General features: G+C 59.3%; 1 protein-coding gene across 7 annotated transcripts; it reads right to left on the bottom strand.

Annotated features, from left to right (window-relative positions):
* Positions 1 to 533: 533 nt before the first annotated feature.
* Positions 534 to 21,780, bottom strand: PCSK9 (proprotein convertase subtilisin/kexin type 9). 7 transcript variants are annotated; one of them, XM_069480045.1, is made up of 12 exons: positions 21,309 to 21,780; positions 17,886 to 18,077; positions 15,591 to 15,714; positions 10,518 to 10,651; positions 10,174 to 10,318; positions 8,539 to 8,735; positions 7,599 to 7,782; positions 6,930 to 7,103; positions 6,485 to 6,633; positions 5,529 to 5,706; positions 3,641 to 3,822; positions 534 to 2,009 (listed from the first exon to the last, which is right to left on the bottom strand). In XM_069480045.1, the coding sequence occupies exons 1-12, from the start codon at positions 21,510 to 21,512 to the stop codon at positions 1,794 to 1,796; spliced, it is 2,079 nt and encodes a 692-aa protein (XP_069336146.1). In that variant the 5' UTR covers positions 21,513 to 21,780; the 3' UTR covers positions 534 to 1,793. The 7 variants fall into 7 exon arrangements, with proteins under 7 accessions (XP_069336146.1, XP_069336143.1, XP_069336145.1 ...); XM_069480042.1 differs by having other exon boundaries at positions 5,529 to 5,748; positions 10,174 to 10,315; XM_069480044.1 differs by having other exon boundaries at positions 10,174 to 10,315.
* Between the last annotated feature and the right edge of the window lie 497 nt (positions 21,781 to 22,277).

Here is a 22,277-nt window from a genome sequence, read left to right as displayed (position 1 = left end):
AGGGCATTGGGAGCTCAGAGCTCAGGGTGAATGCGGACAGCAGAGCATCTAGCAGGTTATAGAGGACAGGGTGCCAAGGAGGAGGCACCTGACTGCTCTTGGGGGACAGGGAAGCTACATGAAGACATTCATTTCACTCCTAGGACAGGCACAAGGAAAGTCACATTACCAGTATTTGACAGTACCCGTCAAATACTTGTGCTCAAGATACAAGTGCTCATCAAATACAGTTGACCCTTGAACAACACGGGTTTGAATTGCAAGGGTTTGCTTAGGTGCGGATTTACAGGCTGTGAAACCTGCATGCATATCCAGAGGGCCGACTTTCCATTTAGCCGACTGCTGGACTTGAGTACGTGCAGGTTTTGGTAAACACGGGTTCCCAGAAGCAGTCCCCCAAGATTGCCAAGGGACGACTGTACTTGATTTTCTCAGCCATTCAATAAGCTTATCCAGTGCCTAGTATAAGCAAGGCATCACCCTAGGCAGTCAATCCAGGCAAGAGTCAGGAAAAAGGTTTTATTTTAAAAAGTTACCATATTAATAAAAATCCTACAAAACCCAGAATAAATATCTTCAAGTTACAAAAGCAAAAAAAAAAAGTCTAGAAAAGCTTCTTGCTATAAAAAGACAACAGAGAGAACAGACCAAAAAGCTAGATGCATGCTTGGGTGGGGGTGGGGGCATTGCTCAGGGAGGGACAGTGCCCCCCACCATCCCTCAGAGGCGTCCCCAGGGCACAGTGAATCGGGCCAGGGTAAGAACAGGGAAGTGCCAGGCCCGCAGGGCGCAGCAGCCCGGGAGCAGGCAGGGCGAGGCGTGTGTCGGCTCACTGTGCTTTCTCAGGTCTGCTTTCCCTTCCCAGCCTCACTGTTACCCGTAAAGGGGGTGCCCAGCCCACTAAAGTGAACACAGGCTCTGTTCAGAGCCAGCCCGACCTGGGTTCCACCCTGGCACCACCTTGCTTCCCAGCTGTGTGAGCTCGGTGGGCACTTCCACTCTCAGGGTCCCGGTTTCTTCCCCAGTCAAGTGGGAGTGCCACCTTGTAGTGTGCAGGGAGGGTGGTGGAGATGGCGTGTGCACCATGTGGCCCTCCACAGCACACCGAAGTCAGCCCTGGGTGACAGCTCCCTGCAAGGGGTCCTGGGCACTAGCAAACCTGGCCTAGAGCAGAGTCAGGGCAGCTGGGGAAACAAAGGCACAGCCCCCTGACCACCTGGGACACGGCCTCCCCACTGCAGTCCAACAGGTGTGGAAAAGTGATCCTCCATCAACTAGGAACCCGAGGGGCTTCTCCAAAGTGAGCAGGAGGTGAGCACTTTTCCCACTCACGTCCCCTGACACCTGGCCCCCTCCAGCCCCCACGTGCCTCCTCACCTGCCCAAGAGGAGAAGACTGCCCCCCCATGGAGACTTGAGGACTGAACACCCGGCATGTGGCAAGAGCTCAGTAACAGGCAATTGTCCCCACAGGTGCAGGCACGCTGGGCACAGCTGGCAGGAGCCGAGCATAGCTTAACCCGTGTGAGCAGTCGAAGGCCAGACACAGGCCCCACAGTGAGGGAGGGGGGTCCAGGGGAGACACCAAGTTCTCCCAGGCAAGGAGCCCACCCCACCCAAGGGCCAGCACCAGGAAGCAGCTCCAGGAAGGTAGAGGTGTCCCTGCCCCCTCTGGCCCAGGCCATGGAGGACTGAGGAAGGGGTGAGTAGGAACATTGCAAAGCTCAGCTCCAGCCCTGGAAGCACAGTCCCAGCCCCCGACCCCTCCCCAGGCGCTGTCCAGGAACGGGGCTGTCACTGGAACTCCTGGGGGGCCTGCTCCAGGGGCCGGCTCTGGCAGCAGATGGCAATGGCTACCATGGCCTCCTCGCTGGTCCTGCCTGCTGGGCCGACGTCCTGGCTCCTCACCACACACGTGTTGTCCACGGCATAGGCCCCCAGGACCTGGGTGGCCCCAGGGAGGGCACTGCAGCCGGTCAGGGTCCAGCCCTCCTCACAGGCCACAGTGACCTGCAGAGCCCGGGAGGAGAAGAAAGCATGTGTCTAGCACGGCGTGGGCCAGGCCCTCCTACCTCCCGGCCTCCACTCCTCCCTCCCAGCAAGCCTCTGTGCACGCCAAAGCGCAGCCCGAGCCACCGAGCCACTGAGCCACCTGGGCCACCGCCCACACCTCTGCCCCAGCAGTTCTGTGGCGTCGCTGACCAAACCCACGCGTTCCTGCTTCATGCCCAGTCTTCAGGCGCGTGGGCACAGACGTGTGTCCAACATGCCAATGCCAAGCTCATCGTCCCGCAGAGCGCCACCCCCCACAGCCTTCCCCGTCCCACTCAGTGGCAACTCCGTCTGCCCAGGGGCTCCACGACATCCACCTACAGGCCCGCGGGCTGCTCCTTCAGACCACTGTACCCACCGCATCTCCCACCCAGGCCTGGGCCACCGCCCTCCTGTCTCCCTTCTTCTGCCCGAGGCCCCTGCAGCCTCTCCTCAGCTCAGCGGTGGAGTGAGCTGTGCAAACCCAAGTCACACCGTGGCCCCCAGCCCACTCCTGACTGTGGCCCTCAGACCCCCCTGACCTGGCCTGTTCCCTCTGCGTCGCCCCGCTGCCCCCGCTCACTCCGCTCCCACCTCACCGGCCGTCCTGCGGCTCTTGGCACCCCCGGGGCACACCCCCACCGCAGGGTCTTCGCTCCGGCTGGTCCCTCTGCCTGGAATGTGTTCCCTGTGGTGTCCTCATGGCCCTCCTGACCACCCCCATTCCCTTCCCCGCTCTCGTTTTCTCCATAGCAGCTTTTCAGCACTTTATAATTGACTTATGTTGTTTCCTGTCCTTCTCCCCCACTAGAGAGGACGCTCCAGGAAGGCAGAGCAAGACGTTTGTGGGGCTGGTATCTCCCCAGCGCCTGGAACAGCGCCTGGAACATGGCAGCCCTCGGTGCACGCTGGGCGAGTGGCCCTGAGCCTGTCCTCACCCTTGAGGAATGCAGAGCCCTGACCGCAGTCACCACAGTCTTGCACGTTTAAAACCTAGTCTGTGTTCAGTTAACAGTGGACTCCTTAGGGTCTCCTGTTGAGAAGCTCCCTGCGGCTTTTAAAAAGGAGTTACAGAGCAACCGGTGGTTACATTGCACCCGGGTTTCGGGAAGGCCCGGCTCTCACACACCAGGCCTTGGCACGGCCTCGCCCTCCGGCAGGGCCCTTCCTTGCCTTGCTGCACTCAGCTCAGGTGCCCGCTCTGGGTCACGCTGAGTCAGCTCTGGCCTCAGAGCGCGGCGGAGCTCCTTGCCCCAAGCAATCTCCCAGCAGATTTGTTAAATGGATCCATCAGTAAATGCATGCGTATTGCATTTCTTTATGCCGTATTCATGCCTATTCTCCCCCAAGGGGAGTGCGCTGCCCAGACAACAAACCTTACTGATCTGCAAAAAAGCAAAAACAGGCCCAGCCACACACAACACACACGCACACATGTGCTGCCCACACAATGGCAAAGCTGCCCACAGCGTCTACCCCACAAACCACCACCCTGATGCGTGATGGCACAGTGGCAGTGCACAAACACCGGCAGCAAAGCTGCACAGGACAGACACATGCCACCCTGCAGTGGGCACCAGGCACCCACCTCACCCCATGCGCCTTTTCACCTGCTCCGCGGGGCCCGGGACCCCGTGCTCCTTGACTTTGCACTCCAGACCCGGCGCGTGGCAACAGGAAGCGTGGACGCTGGCCTCCTTGTGGCCCACACACTGGTCGAGCTGACCTCGTGGCCTCGGCACAGGCCGGCTGTGGGTGCCAAGGTCCTCCGCCTCCCAGTGGGAGCTGCAGCCTGGGGCAGAGGAGGGCCAGCTCAGACAGTGGACTGCCGGGGGGCCCTCAGTCTCCACTCCCCACCCCACTGGTCCCTATCTCTTAGGGTCTGAGGCGAGAGCTGGGAAACCCAGAAACAACTCAAGGTAGAAAAGAGACGCTGGCCTGAGCGACAGGACTCCTGGGTTCCCAGCCCAACTCTGCTGCTGACCTGCTGTGTGACGTTAGGAGAGCCATTCAACCTCTCTGAGCCTTAGCTTCCAGGGAAAACATCATGTCTCTTCTGCCCAGAGATGAGGCAATGAGGCAGGGGCTGTAAGGCCTTAGGTGCTTGACCCCCCTGGTCCCTCCTCCCCAGCCAGCCACCAGGCAGAAGTTGAGAGGGTCTGTCTGGGGCACCCGGGGACACCCTCCATGAGCTTGGGAGTCAGACACAACCTCTGGCTATGAAACCTCAGATAGCAGTTACTCAACTACAGTGAGCCTCAGTTTCCCCATTTGTAAAATGAAAAGAGTAAGAGCACCTACTCACAGGGACACACGTGCGAAGCCCCAGCACGGTGCCTGGGGTGTGGCCGGTGCTCTGTCCACATTAGGGTCACAGTCACTAGCATTCTGTGGCCCAGCTGTGAGGCCTTGGGGAGGTCACTCAGCCTGTCAGGCCTGCAGCTCCCTTAGCTGCAAATGGCCCCCTTTTGGATGTGCTTCCTGGAGAGCGAGACCCTGTGATTCTACCTGGCACATGCCCTCGAGCTTACCTGCGGGGCGCTTCCCAAGGGGAGAGCAACGGGAGCACAGCAGACTCCCTGCCAAGCCAGGCCCCGATGCGGAGCGTGGCTGGCGGCCGGCCAGACCTGACTGCGCCTCCTCCCTGCACCAGGGCACCGGCCTCCTGACCGCCAATCCCTCCTGCACGCCAGCCTGCTCGTCCCAGCCAGGCCCTCACCCTCACCCTCCTTGCCTAACCTGCAGCGGCTCCCCCGGGCACACTCGATCGAGAATCAGCTCCGGAGCTAGTTCCTCCAGGCTGCGTCCCAAACGCCTCCCGTCCGCCCAAGCTCGGCCTCCTCCCCACCTGAGGGGCACCATCCCTTAGTGCCCTCAAGCCCTCCACCTGAGCTTCCTGCTCCCTGCCTGGGCGTGTTTCTGACACAGGGTAGCTGATCAGTAGTTACCTATACGAGAGAATAGATTGTAAAGCAACAGGTTATAACAATAATAACGCTAGATAGAATTTACAGTGTCCCAGCACTAAACGAAGTGCTTAGCACCCATCATCCCCATGGACTGATGAGGACATATTTCTCTGAGGCACAGAGATGTTAAGTAGCTTGCCCAGGTCACACAGCTGTCGAGCGGCACAGTGGAGTCAGACCGAGGTCTGCCGCACTTTCAGATCCGGCCTGGGAGTCCCTGCTGGAACCTCCTCTCTTGCACCGCACGGCCTTGGCAAAGCACCTGCCGTGTGCCAGGCCCATGCTTGAGACGTCACACAGCTCCCCACAACCCAGGGAGGCAGGTACAGCCCTCAGCCCTCTCTTATGGAGGAAGGAAAAGCCACCTGCCCAGGGTCACACGCATGGAAGTGGCAGAGCCAGGGTGTGCGATGGGAAGTCAGGCTCCAGAGTCTGACCGATCACACTCATGAGGACCAAGCCTGTAGGTGCTGGGTGCGTAAGGGGACAAGGACTCCTCCTCATCCCAGGGCAGGGCCCAGCCGCCTACCTGTGAGGACGTGGCCCTGCGGGTGGCAGTGGATGCGGGTCTCCATGCCTGCCCGGGCTGGTGGAGCTGTGTGGACACTGCAGTTGGCCTGGGGTAGCAGGCAGCACCTGGCGATGGCGTAGACACCCTCACCCCTGAACGCATTGTGGGCCAGGCAGACACGCCTGCCCCCTCGGGCCTGAGAGCCAAAGACAGAAGCGGGAGCCTGCTTTAGAATGGGCTTGGAAACCCAGGACGGGGCTGGATGGGATCGACTCAAGCACCTATTCCAAGCCCCAGGAACCCTTGTCAAGGTCCCGCCAGGGGCAGGCCAGACCCGGCCCCCAACCCTCTGGGGACAAGGCGCTCACTCCTGCCCGAGGAAGACTGCCTGGCCAATGGGCGGCTGTGTGTATGCAGAGGTTCTTACAGACGCTGACAGTGGAGTGGCTTCAAAACGGAGAAACAGGGAAACCCAGCAGGCCTGAGCAAGGACCCAGCCTGCAGCGCTGACCCACTCCGCCTCTCAAACGAGCTTTCAGGCTCCATCTCCCAGGCTGGAAATGCCCACCTGCCCCCGCCCCGCCCGGCTAGGCACTGCCCTTCTGCCAAATGCCACCTGCAGCATTAACATCAAGCCCCTTTTTTGCTGCTTTGAGATTTCTCAGGGCCCAGGACCATGAAACATCGGAGCAAAAAGGGCCCTAGGGACGGCTGAGCCCAGAAGCAACAAAGCCCTGAGCGCTGGTGGACCCAGCGCCACCCTGCAGTCTCCGGGAAGCCCTTCCCCTTCCCCGAGTGGCTCCGCGGCAGTGCCCAACCTCGTGCCATAAGCTGTGCCCGACTCCTGCTCTGGCCGACCCTTTAAGGGGACTGGAGTCCAGAGGACGGAGGGGCTTGCTGGGGGGTCACTGAGGGCTCAGAAGGGAGACTCCTGCTCCGTGCACCGACACACACACAGCGGGGGGTGCAGTCACCTCAACGCGCTCGCCCCTCCGCTTCCCGCTCCTGGAGAAGCCGGAGCAGCTCAGCAGCTCCTCCTGCGGGGCGCAGCGGGCCGCAGCCATGGCCATCCGCGTAGGCCCCGAGGGCGCCGACCACACGCTCCTGCAGAGCAGCTGCCCACCTGCAACAAGCCTGGGCTGAGGACGGGTGCCAGGGCAGAGAGGGAACCTCCACCAAGGACTCTAGAAAAATCTTTAGTCCGTGGTAGGGAGGCTTAAAGAACACACTCAACTTTTTCCATAAAAACATGTTATGAAAGTGTTGCAAAGCCCTGTCAGAGCCCCATTCTCGTTTAATCCTGTTTAAGGTGGCACAATCCTCTTCGACAGGCGAGGGAGAGGGGAGAGACTGCCAAGGTCACAGAGGCCCCCCTAGCCCCAGCCTGGACTTGGCCCCCCATCCCGTCATCCTGCTCACCTGCTCCGTGGGCGCTGGGGGGCAGGGCGGCCACCAGGTTGGGGGTCAGCACCCGTTGGTTCTCAGGAAACCAGGCCTCGTTGATGACGTCTTTGGCAGAGAAATGGAGCAGCCTCTGCCTCAGCTCTGCCAGGGTGAGCTCCGGCTCGGCGCTCAGCATCACCACTGCAATGCCTAGGGCGAGGGAGGAGAGCTGGGGCGGCCCGGCCCTCCTCCCCGGCCAGGGGGTCCCGCCAGGGCACATGCACACGCGCAAGGACACCAAGATTCTGTTCCCGAAGGTAAGCCACACACGCGCCTTGCTAAGCAAAAGCCAGACAGTAAGACGTCCTGCCCTCACACCTCTGCACCTTGGGAATCTGCTGTTTTGTTGCCGGGTGAACTCCTATTCATCCACCAAGCCCAGATCAAATGTCCCTCCTCCAAGAAGCCTTCACTGACCCTCAGGCTGGGCAGGTGGCTCCTCTGGGTTCCCTCTGACACAGCCCTGACTAATTGTGTTCCCTCTGTGTGTGCACCTGCCTCCCCCATCAGACTGGGTGTCCCCGAGGGCTCCGTCAGGTCTGCTTCATCCCTGGTCCCGGTGCCTAGCACAGAGCCTGGCACAGACCCTGCCTGACAAATGGGCCGTTAGCTACGTGGTGGCCAAGGCCGTGAGCGGTGACTCACCAGCCACATGGGCGGCAGCCTGTGATGTCCCACTCTGTGACACGAAGCAGGTGCTACAGTCGCTGGAGGCACCAATGATGTCTTCCCCTGGGGCAAAGAGGTCCACACAGCGGCCAAAGTTGGTCCCCAAGGTCCCCAGGGTCATCGGCTGGTCCTCAGCATTGGTGGCTCCAACCGTGATGACCTGGAAAGGTGAGGTGAGTGGCAGAGAATGGAGCTGAGGCAAGGGGCTGTGGGGACAGACTTTTGCCAGCTGGGCTGACCAACTCCTATACACCTGTTAGGGTCCCCTCCAATGTCCCCTCCTGGGGGAAATCTGACTCTCCAGGCGGCACTCTGGGACCCCCTGCCCCGCCTCGGTGCTCCCCTCTGCCAAGTGCCAGGCAGCATTCCCAGTGCCCTGTGGAGTTTACATTCTAGCAGAGGACAGACAATAAACAGGTAAACAGGAAACTGCGCGGTGTGCCAGGTGGTTATAATCGCTTCGGAACAAACAAGAGAGGGCAAGGCGGAGACTCGCGGGCTTTGCTTTAGGCAACTGTCGGCTCAGCCACGGGAGCCTCTGATGGCCAGGAGGGCCTGGGTTGTCACCATCAGGTCCATATCCCCACCCCGCACCCCCCACACACGACAGACCAGAAGTGGGACAAGATTCCTTCCTCCCAGGACCCCCAGTGCCCAGACAGCCTGACACACAGTAGGTGCCCTGAAGATAGTGGTCAGATGAAGGACAGTCATAGCCCCGGTGGACCGCTAGGTCCTCCAGGGCAGAGGCTCCATCTGCGTTCCCACCACCCCCACCTGGAACTCGCTGGGGTTCAGACTCGGAGTTCGAGCTCTCCCTCCCCAGGCTCCCAGAGCCAGGCCGGCCCAGCCTGGGGAACACAACACACAGCCACAGGGGCCCGCCTGCCCCCTCCCCCCCCCAGCCGGCACCTACCTCGGGAACGGAGGCTGGGGAGTAGAGGCAGGCATCATCCCGGAAGTTGCCGGCAGCTGCGACCAGCACCACCCCCGTCCTCGCCAGGCGCTGGCAGGCAGCATTGAGGACCCGGCTGTACCCACCCGCCAGGGGCAACAGCACGACCAGCGGCCACACAGGCTGGACTAGCTGGCTTTTCCAAATAAACTCCAGGCCTGGGAGGACAAAGCCAAGGTCACCCCTAAGGAAACATGCTCCTTTCCCCCAGCCCCTCCCTCGAGGCGCGGTGGGGTGGTTGATTCTGTGTGTCAGCTCGGTGCCCCAACGTTTGGTCAAACACCAGTCAAAATGCTGAGTGATGGTATTTTTTTTGGATGTGACCAACATTTAAATCAGACTGAGGAAAGCAGACTGCCTGCTGTCATGTGGGTGGGCCTCGTGCAATCAGTTGAAGGCCTCAAGACGAAAGGCTGAGACTGAGGGCCCGAGGAAGGAGGAATTCTGCCCCCAGACTGCCTTCCGACTCAACGCTGCAACCTCAAATCCTGCCGGAACGTCCAGCCCGCCTGGCCTGCAGATTTCAGACTTGCAGCCCCCGCAAGAGCCAAAGAGGGGACTTCCCCAGGAAGCCCTCCCGAGGCCAGAGCGCCAGGCCTGGGAGGGCCTTTCGGAGAATGAGCAGCCTCCTCCCACACACACTGACCTTCGGGAACTGGACTTCCTGAGCCCGGGGCAGTCAATAATGGAGTGGGACAGGCACCAGGGGTCACCTGATGGGGCAGGAGGTTATTGATTCTTGCCTTTAAAACCAAACCTCAAAGCCCATGCTGGACAGGAAAGCCTCAGGGCAGAGCTCGTGGGGCAGCAGGCAGGCTCCCAGCCTTCTGGGCTTTTCAGACAGGCCTGTGGGCCGCCTCTGCCGGCTCCAGAGCCAGTGTTTGACCCAGGGGCTTGCAGTGGAAGTCAAGCCACCAGCACCTTCCCGGTGCGGTCACTGGCTCTCGCTGTGTAACCCTGAGCAAGTCACCTCCCCTCTCTGCGCTGGTTTTATCAACTGTTTAGCAGATAACACAATGCCAGCCCCAGGGCATGGTATATAAAGCCCTTTGCTCAGTGTGTGGGCATGGGAAGAAGTCGGTACTCCAGAGCTCCCTCTCTCCTCTGTCCACAGGCCACCAGAGGCCCACCGAGTGGGCTGGATGGAGTAACCTGCAAAAGTCTAGGAAAGGTCCTCTGCCAGTTCCTCCACCGAGGCTGCCCGGCCTGGGTGACCTGCAAGGCCCATCAGTCACACAAGCGAGTGAGTCCCCTACTCTTAGAGGTATGCAAGCAGAAGGCGGAAAAAGTTTGCTTAGATCACCGCGAGGGGCATCCGAATCTAAGAAAGCATGACAAAAGGCATAAACACATTAACGGGTTTGAAAAGGGGAGCAGTGTAGAACTGTGGAAAGACCACTGACCTAGGGTCAAGGCCACGTGACCTCGGGGCCTCTGGGGCACTGCCAGCTCTGCCACTCTGGGACTCTCTGGCTTCAGGGCAGAGGCTGTCTCAGCCTCCTCAGTTAGGAGACCTTATTTCTGCCTGGGCTCCAGCCACCTCCCACAGCAGGTCCAGACGGAGAGAGACCGGTGCCACCTGGAGCCACCACTCACCTATGAGGGTGCTGCTGACCGTGCCCTTCCCTTGGCAGTTGAGCACGCGCAGGCTGCGCAGGCTGGTGCCCTTGGCCACGCCAGCATCCCGGCCGCCGACCACCCCTGCCAGGTGGGTGCCGTGGCTGTCACACTTGCTCGCCTGCTCGACCAACACAAGTGCCATGTGGGAAAGCCCACCCATCCCATAATACATCTGCCTGTGGCTGGCTGAATGGACACCCCCACCCACAACTGATGGCAGGGACAGGCCAGTGACAGCTGGGAGCCAGACCAGCAGTCCTCACCCACCTCCAGGACAGGGATGAGGGCTGGGGCCGTCTCCCATCTGGGGTCGGGCTTACCTGCCTGTGGAAGCGGGTCCCGTCCTCCTCGGGCACACTCTCAAAGTCGGTGACCGTGACCCTGCCCTCAATTTCCCGGTGGCCGCTCTGGATGCTGGTGTCTAAGAGATACACCTCCACCAGGCTGCCACCATCTTTCCAAGGTGACATTTGCAGGAGGGAACAGAAAAACCATGAGGTTAACGTTGTAGTCAACACAGGGGCGGTGCAACACAGTCCAGGCACTGTTGCCAGCCCCTTAGATATATTAACTCATTTAATCTTCAAAAAATCATCGAGAGCTACAGGCTATTATATCTTCATTTTACAGACAAGGAAAAGGAGGCACAGAGAGGGTGGGTAACTGTCCAAAGCCACACAGCTGGCAAACAACAGAGCCAGAAAGCGAACCAAGTGTCGGGCTCTGTAATATTAACATCAATATAAACTAACAACATGAACATTCAAAAAATAAAATAGGCCGGGCGCGGTGGCTCACGCCTGTAATCCTAGCACTCTGGGAGGCTGAGGTGGGCGGATCGTTTGAGCTCAGGAGTTCGAGACCAGCCTGAGCAAGAGCGAGACCCCACCTCTACTAAAAATAGAAAGAAATTATATGGACAGCTAAAAATATATATAGAAAAAATTAGCCGGGCATGGTGGCGCATGCCTGTAGTCCCAGCTACTCAGGAGGCTGAGACAGGAGGATCGCTTGAGCTCAGAAGTTTGAGGTTGCTGTGAGCTAGGCTGACGCCACGGCACTCACTCTAGCCTGGGCAACAGAGTGAGACTCTGTCTCAAAAAAAAAATAATAATAAAATAAAATAAAAAAAATAAAATAAACCAATCCCCTATTATAGCCTTTGACATCTCACCAAACCTGAGAGGAGACAGACTAGGATTTGTCTGGCATCCAAGCCAGCCAGCGCATGTCACAGACGGGAAACCGAGGCTCAGAGGGGACACGTGAGTCTGGGCCTCCCGGCTCCAAGTCCAAGTGTTCTCCACTCCCCAAGGTGCCAGGAGGGCTCACAGGGGCTGTTTCCACCTGACAGGAGCTGCAGCTGCGTTGGAGGTTCCCTGACAGCCTCCCCTAGACTTTTGGATCGGTCTGGGTTCTCCAAGAAGCGGGCACCAGGATGGACGAGAGCTGCAAGAGGCTCCTGGGGGAGACGCCCGTGCAGGGCAAAGGCGGGGGGAGCAGGAGGAGGGAGAGCCTGCAGATGCCACGCAGGGCTGGCCCCTCTAGGAAGAGGGGAGGAGGAAGGAGGAGCCAGGCCAAGGGAGGACCCCAGGCTGCCCGTTAGCGTGTCCTGCACCAGTGGCAGTGGCCCGGCTGTGGCGCCCCTGCTGTGCTCTGGCACCGTCGGGGAGCAGCCCTGGAGAAGCAGGACCGAAGGGCAGCCCTGGGGGCCCCCAGTCCACCTGCTCCTGGAGCGGGCCCTCTGCATCCGAACGCCACCTGCGGCCCAGCAGTGAGCCTCCGACAGTCCTGCACCGTAGAGATTGTCATCTCAGGACAGAGGAGGGAGTGGAGGCCCAGAGCGTGTATTCGTTTCCCATGGCTGTTCTAACAAATTACCACAAACTCAGCTGCAAAGGCTTCAGGGGCGGATCCTCCCTCACCTCTTGGAGCTTATGGTGGCTACTGATGTCCCTCGGCTCGTGGCCTCATCACTGCAGTCTCCGCCCCTATCTGCACACGGCCTCCTCCTCTGTCTCACACCTCCCCAGAATTTCTCCCATGGACACATCATTGGATTCATAACCCGCGGATGACCCAGGATGACGTGGAGATCCTTAGTTACATCTGCGGATCAGGTCACGTGTGCAGGCTCTGGGTGGACACACCTGAGGGGACCTCTATTCAGCCCTCTCGGAGGGGCTTGGTGGCTGCTCTGAGACCCCATGCTAATTTCAGGCAAGGTCGGCCCCGAGTCCCGCATCCTCCCAGCCACCATGCCCGTGGGGCTGGGCTGGGCCCAGGCTCTCGGCCCCCACCTGCCACACGCTGCCCACCCTGCCCTCAGCCCCACTCTGGGCTGGTCAGTGCCGTGAGCACTGTGCCACTCTGTGTCCAGTTGGGGCAGGTGCCCGATGGTCTGCCTCCCCTCGCTGCGCCCCAGACCCCTCCTCCAAGCGTGTTGCAGTTCTCATTGTCAGTGGGCACCTACCACGTGCCTGGGGCCACGCTGGGAAGGGCTGAGAGGGCTCTGAACCCAGATCTGAAGACATCTGGAGACCAAAGGGCGCTGGCCACCCTGGAGGAACCCACTAGATACTGAGCTGGGCTGTGGAACGTCAAAGGGGCAGACACGTGACAAGGCCAGCAAGGTGGGCAGAGGCCACATGGTGCAGGGCCGGCGAGCCACGGTCAGTGTGCTCCGAGCAGAGGCCCCAGGCTGCCCGCTCAGGAATCGGCCCAGGTTTGCCCGCCGCGCTTCCAGGCTGGCGGGACAGATGGAATCAGAAGCAGCCAGCCCAGCTGACCGAGGCCAGCACGGAGGCTGTTTCTCTCCCCAGACACAACCCGCACAGAACGCACAGCTGGTGGGGGTGCAAGCAGGACAGCTTCGTCCATGCCCCTCGGTGTGGGTGAGGGTGCTGCTGTGTTAACCCAGGTGAGAGTCCCTCCTCCGCCTCACTTGGGACCACCTCGCTCCAGGAGCTGTTCCTGGGGCCCACTGCAAGGTGATGTGACGTTGCACATCCAGGGGCCTGGGGTGTGGCCCCAGCAGTGGTTTGTGGCCTGGGGAGGCAGCTCCCCCCTTCTAAATACAGGCGGTTCCTTCCAGCTCACCCCAGCCCGCTGTCCTGTGGGACAGGAACAAGAGGCTGCGAGCATGGCCGACAGAGGAGCAGGTAGCCCTGGCGAAGGACAGCTGCCAGGAGAGAGGCTCCCAGCACGGAGCTCCTGCCATGCCCTCCACTGCTTGAGCAAAAGCACAAGCCAAAGGCACCTGCAGGAACATCCGTGGGCTTCCGGTGAAATGCCGGAAAGGCCAGGGGCCCAGCTCGGATGGGACACAAACCCCTGTGTGAGGTGGGGACTACTACTGTCCCCGGCCACAGACAGACAAAGCAGCCTGAAGAAGCACCATCACTCTCAGAGGCAAAAGGACCTGGGAATGGCTCCAGAGCCTGTGCTAGTCGCCCTGCGCCATGCGGCCCCCCCACAAGGGCAGAGGCTGCTGGGCCTGTGCCCGCCTGCAGGGGCCCACCTGCCCCACCCCAGCCCAGCAGCTCTGGGCGGGACTCCTCAGCCAAGCCCTCGAGGCCACTCCAGAGGGGGCTCCACACACCCCGCCTTCCACACCCAGTGGGAAGGAGTGAGCGAGGGCTCAGGCAACCCACGGGCATCCCCCTGGGGGAGGGGCAGAGCCCTGAGTCTGCTTCTGGCGTCGGGGGGGGGGGGGGGGGGGGGGTAGTGGGTTGAGTGGTGGCTGCCAGGGAGATCGGCTCCCATCCTCAGCCCCGAACCTGTGACTGTGGCCTTATCTGGAAACAGGGTCCCTGCAGATGTGACCAGCGAAGTCTCTCCAGAGATCATCCCGGATTACCCAGGGAGCCCTGAATCCAAGGAGAAGTGTCCTTTTAAGAGAGAGAAGAGGAGGGCGCCACACACACAGATGGGACTAATGCAGCCACGGGCCACAGAGCGTGGCAGCCCCCACAAGATGGAAAAGGCAAGGGAGGGTTCTCCCCCGGAACCCTCCTGGGACAGTGTGGCCCTGTGACACTTTGATTTGAGACTTCTGGCCTCCAGAACTAGGGAGAATAAACTCCTGTTGTTCTATGCCACTGAGTTTGTGTATTAATACTTTGTTACAGCCCTGCTTGGAAAATAATTTCGAGGCTATGATCTTCACACTCTCCTGCTTGGTTTGGGGTCTCTCTGACCCCCGGCCCAGTGTCCCTCCCATTCCTGACATTAGCCGGCTCAGGGGTCCCTGAGGCACCGACGTGGAATGCGGGAGCTCTAGGCCTCCACGTGGAGAGGCCCAGCCTGGGGTGGGGAGGGCAGGCTCTTCCTGCAGAGGACTCCTGTCCTGTCCCTGGGCACAGGCCGCCAGACCAGGTCCGCACACGCTACCTGACTGGGCCCCTCACCTCTGCCGCTGCCACCCTTGACGGGTACTGCGCCACGCCCCCATCTCCACACCCTGGCGGCAAGCTCTGATCTGTCACAAAGACAGCAGCTCAGAAGCCACCCACCCTTCCAGTTCCAAAGGCATTTGCACATCCTTTACCTCATTGGAGCCTCACAACAACCTGCGGGGAGGACAGGGACGGGGTTATTGTCCCCATTTTACAGATGAGAAAGGTGAGGCTCAAAGAGGAAAGTGGCTTCCCAAGACCCCACGGGAAGCGGTAAGGGGTTGAGGCTGAGCTTACCCCAGGATCTGAGTCCCAGCCCCACGTGCCTCGTCTCTCTCCTGAGCGCCAGGCCGCAGGCCATGGGCACCCCAACCTCAACGGGGTCCACCTAGAACCCCCATCGTCTCCTCACAGCAGGCACACTTACAGTCTCCCCAACTCAATAAATGCCACCTGTGAGGTCCTGCTAGAACACAGGTCATTCTCCTTGGCCTCTCCTCCTCCTCCCTCCTGGCCCATAGCCAGGCCACACCAGGCAGAGGAAAGCCCTGGAGAAGACACACAGCATGGCCCATGCAGGGGCCCTGGGAAGCCAACGTGCCAGAGCAGGTGGGACAGAGTGAGACAGGAAGCGAGAGACACAGGTGGGGCAGTCCAGGCTGGGCTGTGTCTGTCCCATTAAGGGATCTGGTCTTGCCTGCAGGGCCCTCAGGGACAGTCACAGTCAGATTTACCCTCCCCCGAGGTAAGTGCCACCTGCTGGGCCCCCCAGACGGAGAGAGGCGAACAGGAGCTTTTAGAAGGTGGAAGATCATTTAAGGAAAGACCCCCAAGTTCTCCAGGGAGCAACAGGAAGGCAGGGAGTGGGGACGGTGGGACTGAGAAGTGGTCAGTGGAGTATGCTGAGCCCCAAAGCCCCCTCGAGGTGAGCAGCATCGCAGGGAGGAGGCAGGTGGATCCGGCTGCAATGGTGAGGGGCAGGCACGGGGGTCTTACTGGCGGGGTGGTACTCATCCTCCTGGTACCGCGCAGGGGTGATCCGGTCCAGGTTCCACGGGACGCTCTGGGCAAAGACAGAGGAGTCCTCCTCGATGTACTCGACGTGGGGCAACTTCAGGGCCTGCAGACGTCAGAGAAGCCAGGGGACTCTGCTTGAGCCATTTGGCCAGCAGTACTCACAGCCACAGCCCTGGCCCCACCTGACCAAGCCCGTGCCCACATCCCAGCCCAGGACCCCCCTCCTCGGCCCGGCACACTCCCTCCTGGTGCCCTGGATGACAGACTAGGAGCCGGGGTCTCCCCACGCCCCATCAGGCTGGGAGCCCAGCACTGGCACGTCTCTGCAGCCGCGCCCCACACTCCCAGCGCGGGGCAGTCCTTCCAGGAAGGATTCTGAATTTAACATCTCGTCGGTGGGAACAGACAGCGCCAAGGGGCTGGCAGGCTGGGCAGGGAGTGAAACTCAGGCCCTGGACTCCACACCCAAATCCTGGCATAACAGCACCGGCAATTCCGTTCGTCCCCAGATCCGTCCCCCGCCTCCTCTGCCCCAGGCTGTGCCAGGAGGCTGACCCTGCAGCCTGTGAGCCAGGCCCCTCGCAGCAGCTGCCAGCTGGGCGCAGCCCACAGGAGGCACCAGCAGCAGTTTGGGGACGAGAGTGTCTGCTCCACTCCCTGCTTCAGTACAGGGTTCCGGCAGTGGCTGCACCCTTGGGTGACGCCCTGTGGGCGGCCCCTCCTCCGCGCTGCCAGCTCCCACTGGGCAGAAAAAAAACTCTCCCTCTCCTCGCCCTTCTAACCTAGAGGTGGTAACATCTTTTCGCCACAACTAGTCTCTGGCTGCCTCAGGGCTTCCAGGGGCTCCTTAACCTACCCACACCTCGGTGAGTTTCTGTACTTAGCATCTGCTGAAATACTTCATGATCTCGTTTGGTCCTTAACTGACTGTTCCCGTCATTGTGCCTGGCTTGCAGAGAGGGTACGGAGGCCCAGAGAGGTGAAGGAATTTGCCCAAGGTCAGACAAACTAGTAAGGGGTGGGCGGGACTCGAACCCACGCTGGTGCGACCCCAGAGCCCAGCTCTCCATGGCAAATGTCTCAGCCTTCTACTCAGCCTCCCCTCCTCTGAGAAGCTGCCTGTGGGGCTCCTGCTTGCCATCGGTGCGCTTCCCCGTCCCTCCCGGTGCTGAGTATGTTGTCCCACAGTCAACTGTCCTGGCAATCACTGGTCAGTCTCCTCCCCAGCTGTGAGCTCTAGAGAACGGCCTGGGGCTGCCACATCTTCACCTCTGTAGCACACAGTAGGCCTGGTTAAGTGTGTGTTGAGCAGACTGATGGAAGGCATTTACTCATTGGCCTCCCCTACCCAAGGGCAGCATCTGTCAGTCCCTGTCATTGCCCCTCTGGACTTGGCACACCGTAGTTGCTTGGCCCCTCATTGCTGAACTGATTCACTCATGGGGCAAAAAAATGTGGCAGAGCTAGGGGACTTGGATGCAAACTCTGATTCTGCTAGTTACATGCTGTGTGACCTCAGGCAAGACCCTGTCCCACTCTGGGCCTCAACATCTGCAGGAAGCTGAGAAGCACCCCAGCCACATAGAGAATCAGTGTAAAAATGAGAACCATGTGTTCTCAGCAAGTTAGGGGACAGGGAAGGGGGTGGGCTGGCAGGTGAGGGCAGAGGCTAAGATAAAAAAGGCTTTTAAGACTTGCATTTGAAGCACTAGGGCCAGGGTAAGTCCTCAACTACCCAGTCCGCTTTCTGCCCTTCCACCAAAGATGTGACACCCAGGAGGGAGAAGAGCCACCCTATCCTAGAGGAGGAATCTTATTCTGTATAGCATCAGCCTTAAAGGAATTTTGGACCCTTGAGTCCTGCTTATATAAAATGAATGACTCAGGCTCCACTGAATGTCCCAGGGCCTTGTTCCTACCAGTGTCCAGAGACACCAGATGCATCAGCACAAGAATGGCTGGCAGGGTTTGATCCATGGGTCAAATGGATTTGATCCCAACTCTGCCCTTAGCTGTCTGTCTGTGTGGTCCCTTCTGAACCTCAGTCTCCTCATCTTTCAAATGAAGGTGGATGTGGCACTGGAGCATGGCCAGGCTTAAAGGGTATTCTATACATAAAGCCAGTAGTCACTGTGCTTGGTACTTAAAAAGTGATCAATAAATGTTTGCTGTCTCCTTCTGATTTTCCGCAATGGGCACACTAAGGGCAGCCCCCAGCGTGTATGTGGTGGCCCGGCCCTGTCAGGAAGTGCTATGCCCAGGGACGGTGCTCACCAGGTCCAACAGGTCGCTGCTCATCTTCACCAGGAAGCCAGGAAAGAGGTCGTGGAAGACATGCAGGACCTTGGTGAGGTAGCCCCGGCGGGCGGCCTGGGCCCGCAGGCGGCGGGCAGTGCGCTCGGGCTGCGAGCGGTGGCTGTCCTCCTTCAGCACCACCACGTACGTGCCCGGCAACCTCCAGGCATCCTGGCTCCAAAAAAGGAGGCACATGATGACATGGAAAAAGCCCAAGAAATCCTACGTGCCCTTATCTCATCTCTATTTACAAATTAGAACTACAAGAAAAGAGACGCAATAGAGCATAGTAAACCACAAGGAGAAGTTACCAAATGGGGACCAAAAAGCAATCAAAACACCACAGATAGGTCAACTCTAAGTATTAACATAGTTTATATAATACTTTCAAATTTGGCAGCCAGACAAAAATGGGAACTACAGGCTGCACTCAGCAACAGGCTCTGCTCCGAACCTGCATCTTGCTCTCTGTGGGCCCAACCGAGGCCTGGTCACCCCTGGAGGCCCTGCCCAAAGCCACCCCCTCCCCATCCCCAAATCAGAATAAATCTCTCCCTCCCCATTCTAGGACCTCCAAGAGTCCCCTCCACAGGCAGTCCAGAGGGGAACATGCAGGGCCTTTGGAGCCCAAAAATGTGGACCTGAATCCCAACTCAAATATCTACTGGCTGTGTGGCTGTGAGCAAGTCACTCAACCTCTCTGAGCCTCAGATGTCTCCTCTGTACTGGAGCAACCACAATGCCTATGGCACAGGCCTGCTCGGAAGGCCAGGGCAGATAGATGGTTGTGTAAAGCTCCCAGCTGGATCTGCACAAATGCAGGTGGAAGGGCTGACTGAATGAGCAAAGGCAACACTTCTCAAACAGGGAGAAAAGAGTGAAGGTCACTGTCTTGGTCCTTCTGTGTTGCTATAAAGGAATACCTGAAGCTGGGTAATTTATAAAGAAAAGAGGTGTATTTGGCTCCCAGTTCTGCAGGCTGTACAAGAAGCGTGGTGCCAGCATTTGCTTCTGATGAGGGCCTCCAGCTGCTTGGCAGAGGGGAAGGGGAGCTGGTGTGTGCAGAGACCACATCGTGAGAGAGGAAGCAAGAGAGAGGGCCAAGGCCCCGGGCTCTTTTGAACAACCAGCCCTCACGGGAAATAATGGAGAACTCCCTCGTTACCACAAAGACAGCACCAAGCCATTCATGAGGGATCCACGCCCATGACCCGAACACCTCCCATTAGGCCCCACCTTCAATATTGGGAATCAAATTCCAACGTGAGACTTACAGGCCTGGTCACTAATGGATAAAATCCAAACTCCAGGTTCCTCCTTGGCCTACCTCAACCTACCTCTGCTACCTCATCTTCCACATCTCTGTATGTGCACCTTGAACCCCAGCCAGAGCAGATGGAGTCCACACCCTTTATCCTAGGGCCAAATGGGTTTTAAAATTCAGAACATGTCTGGGTTTTAGAAAGGCAGGAAAGGGCCATCGGGGAGTCTATTCAGAGAAGTCTGGCACTGAATACTGTAATCTATGCAGCAAAACATGAATATGCATGTTCTCACAAGTGGAATAAGTAGACTATAAATAACCTCAGGTCAGGTCAGGTGCTACCATCAAATAAATTACCAAAAAAGCCTTTTGGCTTTCAGAACATTCTACATGTCAGAAGATGGATAAGAACTTTGTGCTCCTTATTCTCCACCTCTGGCTTTCCCAGCTCTGTACCTTTGCTTACGCCACCCCATACGCCTAGAATAAAATTCTCCTGCCACCTTCATTTGCTGAACTCCTATTTGTACTTCAAGACCCATCTCAAATGCCCTCTGCTAAATGAAAATCTAATGAATTGGGAGGGTATTCTATACAGTGGAATGAGAGTTCTGAAAGCCTAGGCCTCAGTCTCCTCTCTCTAGGCCTCAGTTTCTCATGACTAAAATAAAAGGACTAGTCTAGAATCCTTTTCTGCTTGCAAAAAAAAAAAATATATTCTAAATTAGATTCCCACAAAATATCCATTGAATGAATGAATAAATAACTAAACTTCCAAACGTCCACCAGAGGAGACACACCCTCAAGCGCTTGGCTCAGGTGGTTGTCCAGCCTCTGCTCACTCACGACTTTCAGAACCGTTGTTCTGGGGCAGTGGTGACCTGAAATGCCCTTTCTTACCACCACATTTCTCTCGGAGGTGACAGGCTCAGGGAACAAGGAAGAGGCTGCTCTGAGCTGAGCCAGGGCTTGACTCCCTGCCACCCCAACACGCTCCGGCAGAAGGGCAGATGAGCAGCTGTTAGTGGCAGAAATTTCCCCTCTGTCCCAAGAGCTGCAGTGTGGAGCAAAGAGGGTGTCACCAGCAGGTCACACTGAAGCCAGGGACATAACTACTTTCTACAAGTGATCTCTTCCTGGGTTTACACCGTGAGATCACTCATGTGTTCAACAAAAGTCCTTCCCTTCATCCTCCCCCGCCCCCCCCCCCCATTTGCGGCCACTGAATCTTCACGACAACCTACAGGAGGGATTGTCACCTCCCTTGTAAAGATAAGGAAATGGAGGCTCAAGGTTAAGTGACTTGCCAAGCATCACACAGCTAGTGAGATGAAGCCAGAATTCAACCCAGGTCTGACTCCAGGCTGGGGGGGCGGAAAGTCAGCCAAGCCCTGGAGAGGTTGTAATTGGAGGAAACCAGCGGTCTGGCCGGGCGGGAGGGCCAGGTGCTGGCGGGAGTTGTTCCGGAAACTCGTTCCACTCTGCCTCGGCAGACCCAGACCCGGCTCAGCCTGGGGTCCCGGCTACCGGGAGCGCCAGCCTCCGGAGCTCCGAAGGACACGAGACGGCCTCGAGAATAACCCTGCCCCTTCCCCTTAGTTTGTTCTTTTCTTCAGCTGAAAAAATGCAATGCTACAGTATGAGTTCTGTGGCAGAAGAAACTGCCTTGTCTGGGGTCCCTGTCACCACACCGCGTCTGAGGCAGTGCCACCTCTCCAGGGCTGCCACCTCACAGCCTCCACTGCCTGTATGTGCTGACCACGCACGACAGCAGCGAGCCTGCTTCCTCTGCGCCCGCTCCGAGCGCGTTCCCGGCATTAGCTCCTTCGCCCGCCCGCGCCCCGGGGGTGCGGGACGTGTGGGACCTGGGCGGGCGGTCCCGGCAGTGCTCTGCTCGCTCTACCTCGTGCCTCCGGGTCTCCCACCCCCAGAACCTTCCCACCGCACAGGGCAGCTGCGCGCCCCGTGCCTGCAGTCCCCTAGAGCGCGCCAAGCCGGTCGCCAGGTGAGCAGAGGGAGACCTTCACTCCAGCTCCTCCTTCACAGGGAGGAAACTGAGGCCGGGCAGGGGGCGGCAACCGCATCGGTCCCCCGGCGGGTTCGCCCCCCCACCCCATCCCGCACCCTCACGCCCGCACCTTGGCGCAGCGGTGGAAGGTGGCGGTGACCGTGTGCTGGGCCGTGTCGGCCGGGCCGTACTCCTCTGAACGGAAGGAGAGCACCAGCTCCTCGTAGTCGCCGTCCTCGTCCTCCTGTGCGCGGGCGCAGGCGGGACCCAGGAGCAGCAGCAGCAGCAGCAGCGGCAGCGGCCACCACGGCCGCCCGGAACTGCCGGTGCCCATCAGCGCGAGAGGAGAGGTTGGCGTCCTGGCGGGGAGACCTGGGGCCTGGCGCAGTCCACGCTGGCGACGCCTTGTGCCTTGCAGGCGGGAGGAGGGTGCGTGCGCGGGAGCTCGGCCCCGACGGGGGCCAGGCGCGCTAAGGGGCGCCGGGGTCGGCCCGGACAGTCTCTGCCTGGCTCGCTCCTCCAGGATCGGACCTGGAACTGAGCGGCGCGGCTCCCGCCTGCAGCCTTGCGCGCCCCGACGCCGCGGGGGAACCTAGGGTGTGGGTGCTTGACTTCTGGGGCGCGATCACGCCACCGGAGCTCCATCGGACGATCCTGTCTGATTAAACATTAACGGAGCCCCCGACTGCAGGTTCAGGTTTTGGCCTCGCCCTCCCCAAACAGCGTCAGATTAGCTCAGAGAGAGGAAACACCAACCCCAAACCCTAACTGGGCTGGAAAGCGGCCCAGCGCTCCGGAGGCGCCTCCTCTCTGCCTCTCACCGTTAGCCCCTCGTGGGACGTCAAACTCGGAATTCAACTGGGCCCACCTCGTCAGCGCGTCTGGGGTCTGTCTTGCCACCTGCCAGCCACCCCCTCCTCCCGCTCGAACGATGTTAAACCACCTCCTCCCGGCCCGCCTCCTCGCCGCGACCGGTGACCCTAATCAATCTGACCGCGGACTCCTAGCTGCTGCTCACCGAATCGTCTCCACCGGTCCTAACCTGGCATCCTTCTCCACCCAACCCGGCCCCCTCTTCGGCCTCTGCCCTTAACACACC

Source organism: Eulemur rufifrons, chromosome 8, assembly GCF_041146395.1.
Source record: "Eulemur rufifrons isolate Redbay chromosome 8, OSU_ERuf_1, whole genome shotgun sequence".
Classification (NCBI taxonomy): domain Eukaryota; kingdom Metazoa; phylum Chordata; class Mammalia; order Primates; family Lemuridae; genus Eulemur; species Eulemur rufifrons.
Note: the sequence above shows the minus strand (reverse complement) of the source record. Positions and strands in the feature narration are given on the sequence as shown.